Source organism: Camelina sativa, unplaced genomic scaffold (genome assembly GCF_000633955.1).
Source record: "Camelina sativa cultivar DH55 unplaced genomic scaffold, Cs unpScaffold11538, whole genome shotgun sequence".
NCBI classification, from domain to species: domain Eukaryota; kingdom Viridiplantae; phylum Streptophyta; class Magnoliopsida; order Brassicales; family Brassicaceae; genus Camelina; species Camelina sativa.
The window spans coordinates 1-369 of NW_010932583.1; the positions used below are offsets into that span (position 1 = coordinate 1).

The 369-nt window shown below is 52.0% G+C and overlaps 1 protein-coding gene across 1 annotated transcript; it reads right to left on the reverse strand.

The window, feature by feature from the left end:
• Positions 1–4: 4 nt before the first annotated feature.
• Positions 5–363, reverse strand: LOC109131991 (probable E3 ubiquitin-protein ligase ATL44; the record flags this gene model as incomplete). The annotated part of the gene is made up of 1 exon (XM_019243150.1): positions 5–363. A coding segment is annotated over exon 1 (300 nt), but the record flags the coding sequence as incomplete, so codon positions are not given.
• Positions 364–369: the final 6 nt, after the last annotated feature.

Genomic DNA, 369 nt, shown 5'->3' on the forward strand with positions numbered 1-369 from the left:
ATTCCGTCGTGTCTCCGTCGTCACCGCCGCCGGAGGTAGATTCCGCGACGGTGAAAGTGGATCTTGGTAGAGACTGGAGAGCTTTCTTTTTCAAGCCTTTGTTCGGAGACGGCGAAGAATCTCCACCGCCGGTGAACCTCCGGAGCCAAGCGCAACGCACGACGGCGGCGAGGCCAGCTACGCATATAAGAGCGCAAAGAAGAGCGGACAAAATCACCACCATGTCTGATTCCGCTACGATCATCTCCTGAGACGGTTGTGGTGGCGGCGGCGCCGTCTCAAGTAATCTTGACGGTCGAATCATCTTTTTTGAGCTTTGGAGTTTTTTTTTTTCCTTTTTCTTTGTGTGAGTTTGAAGACAAGAAAATG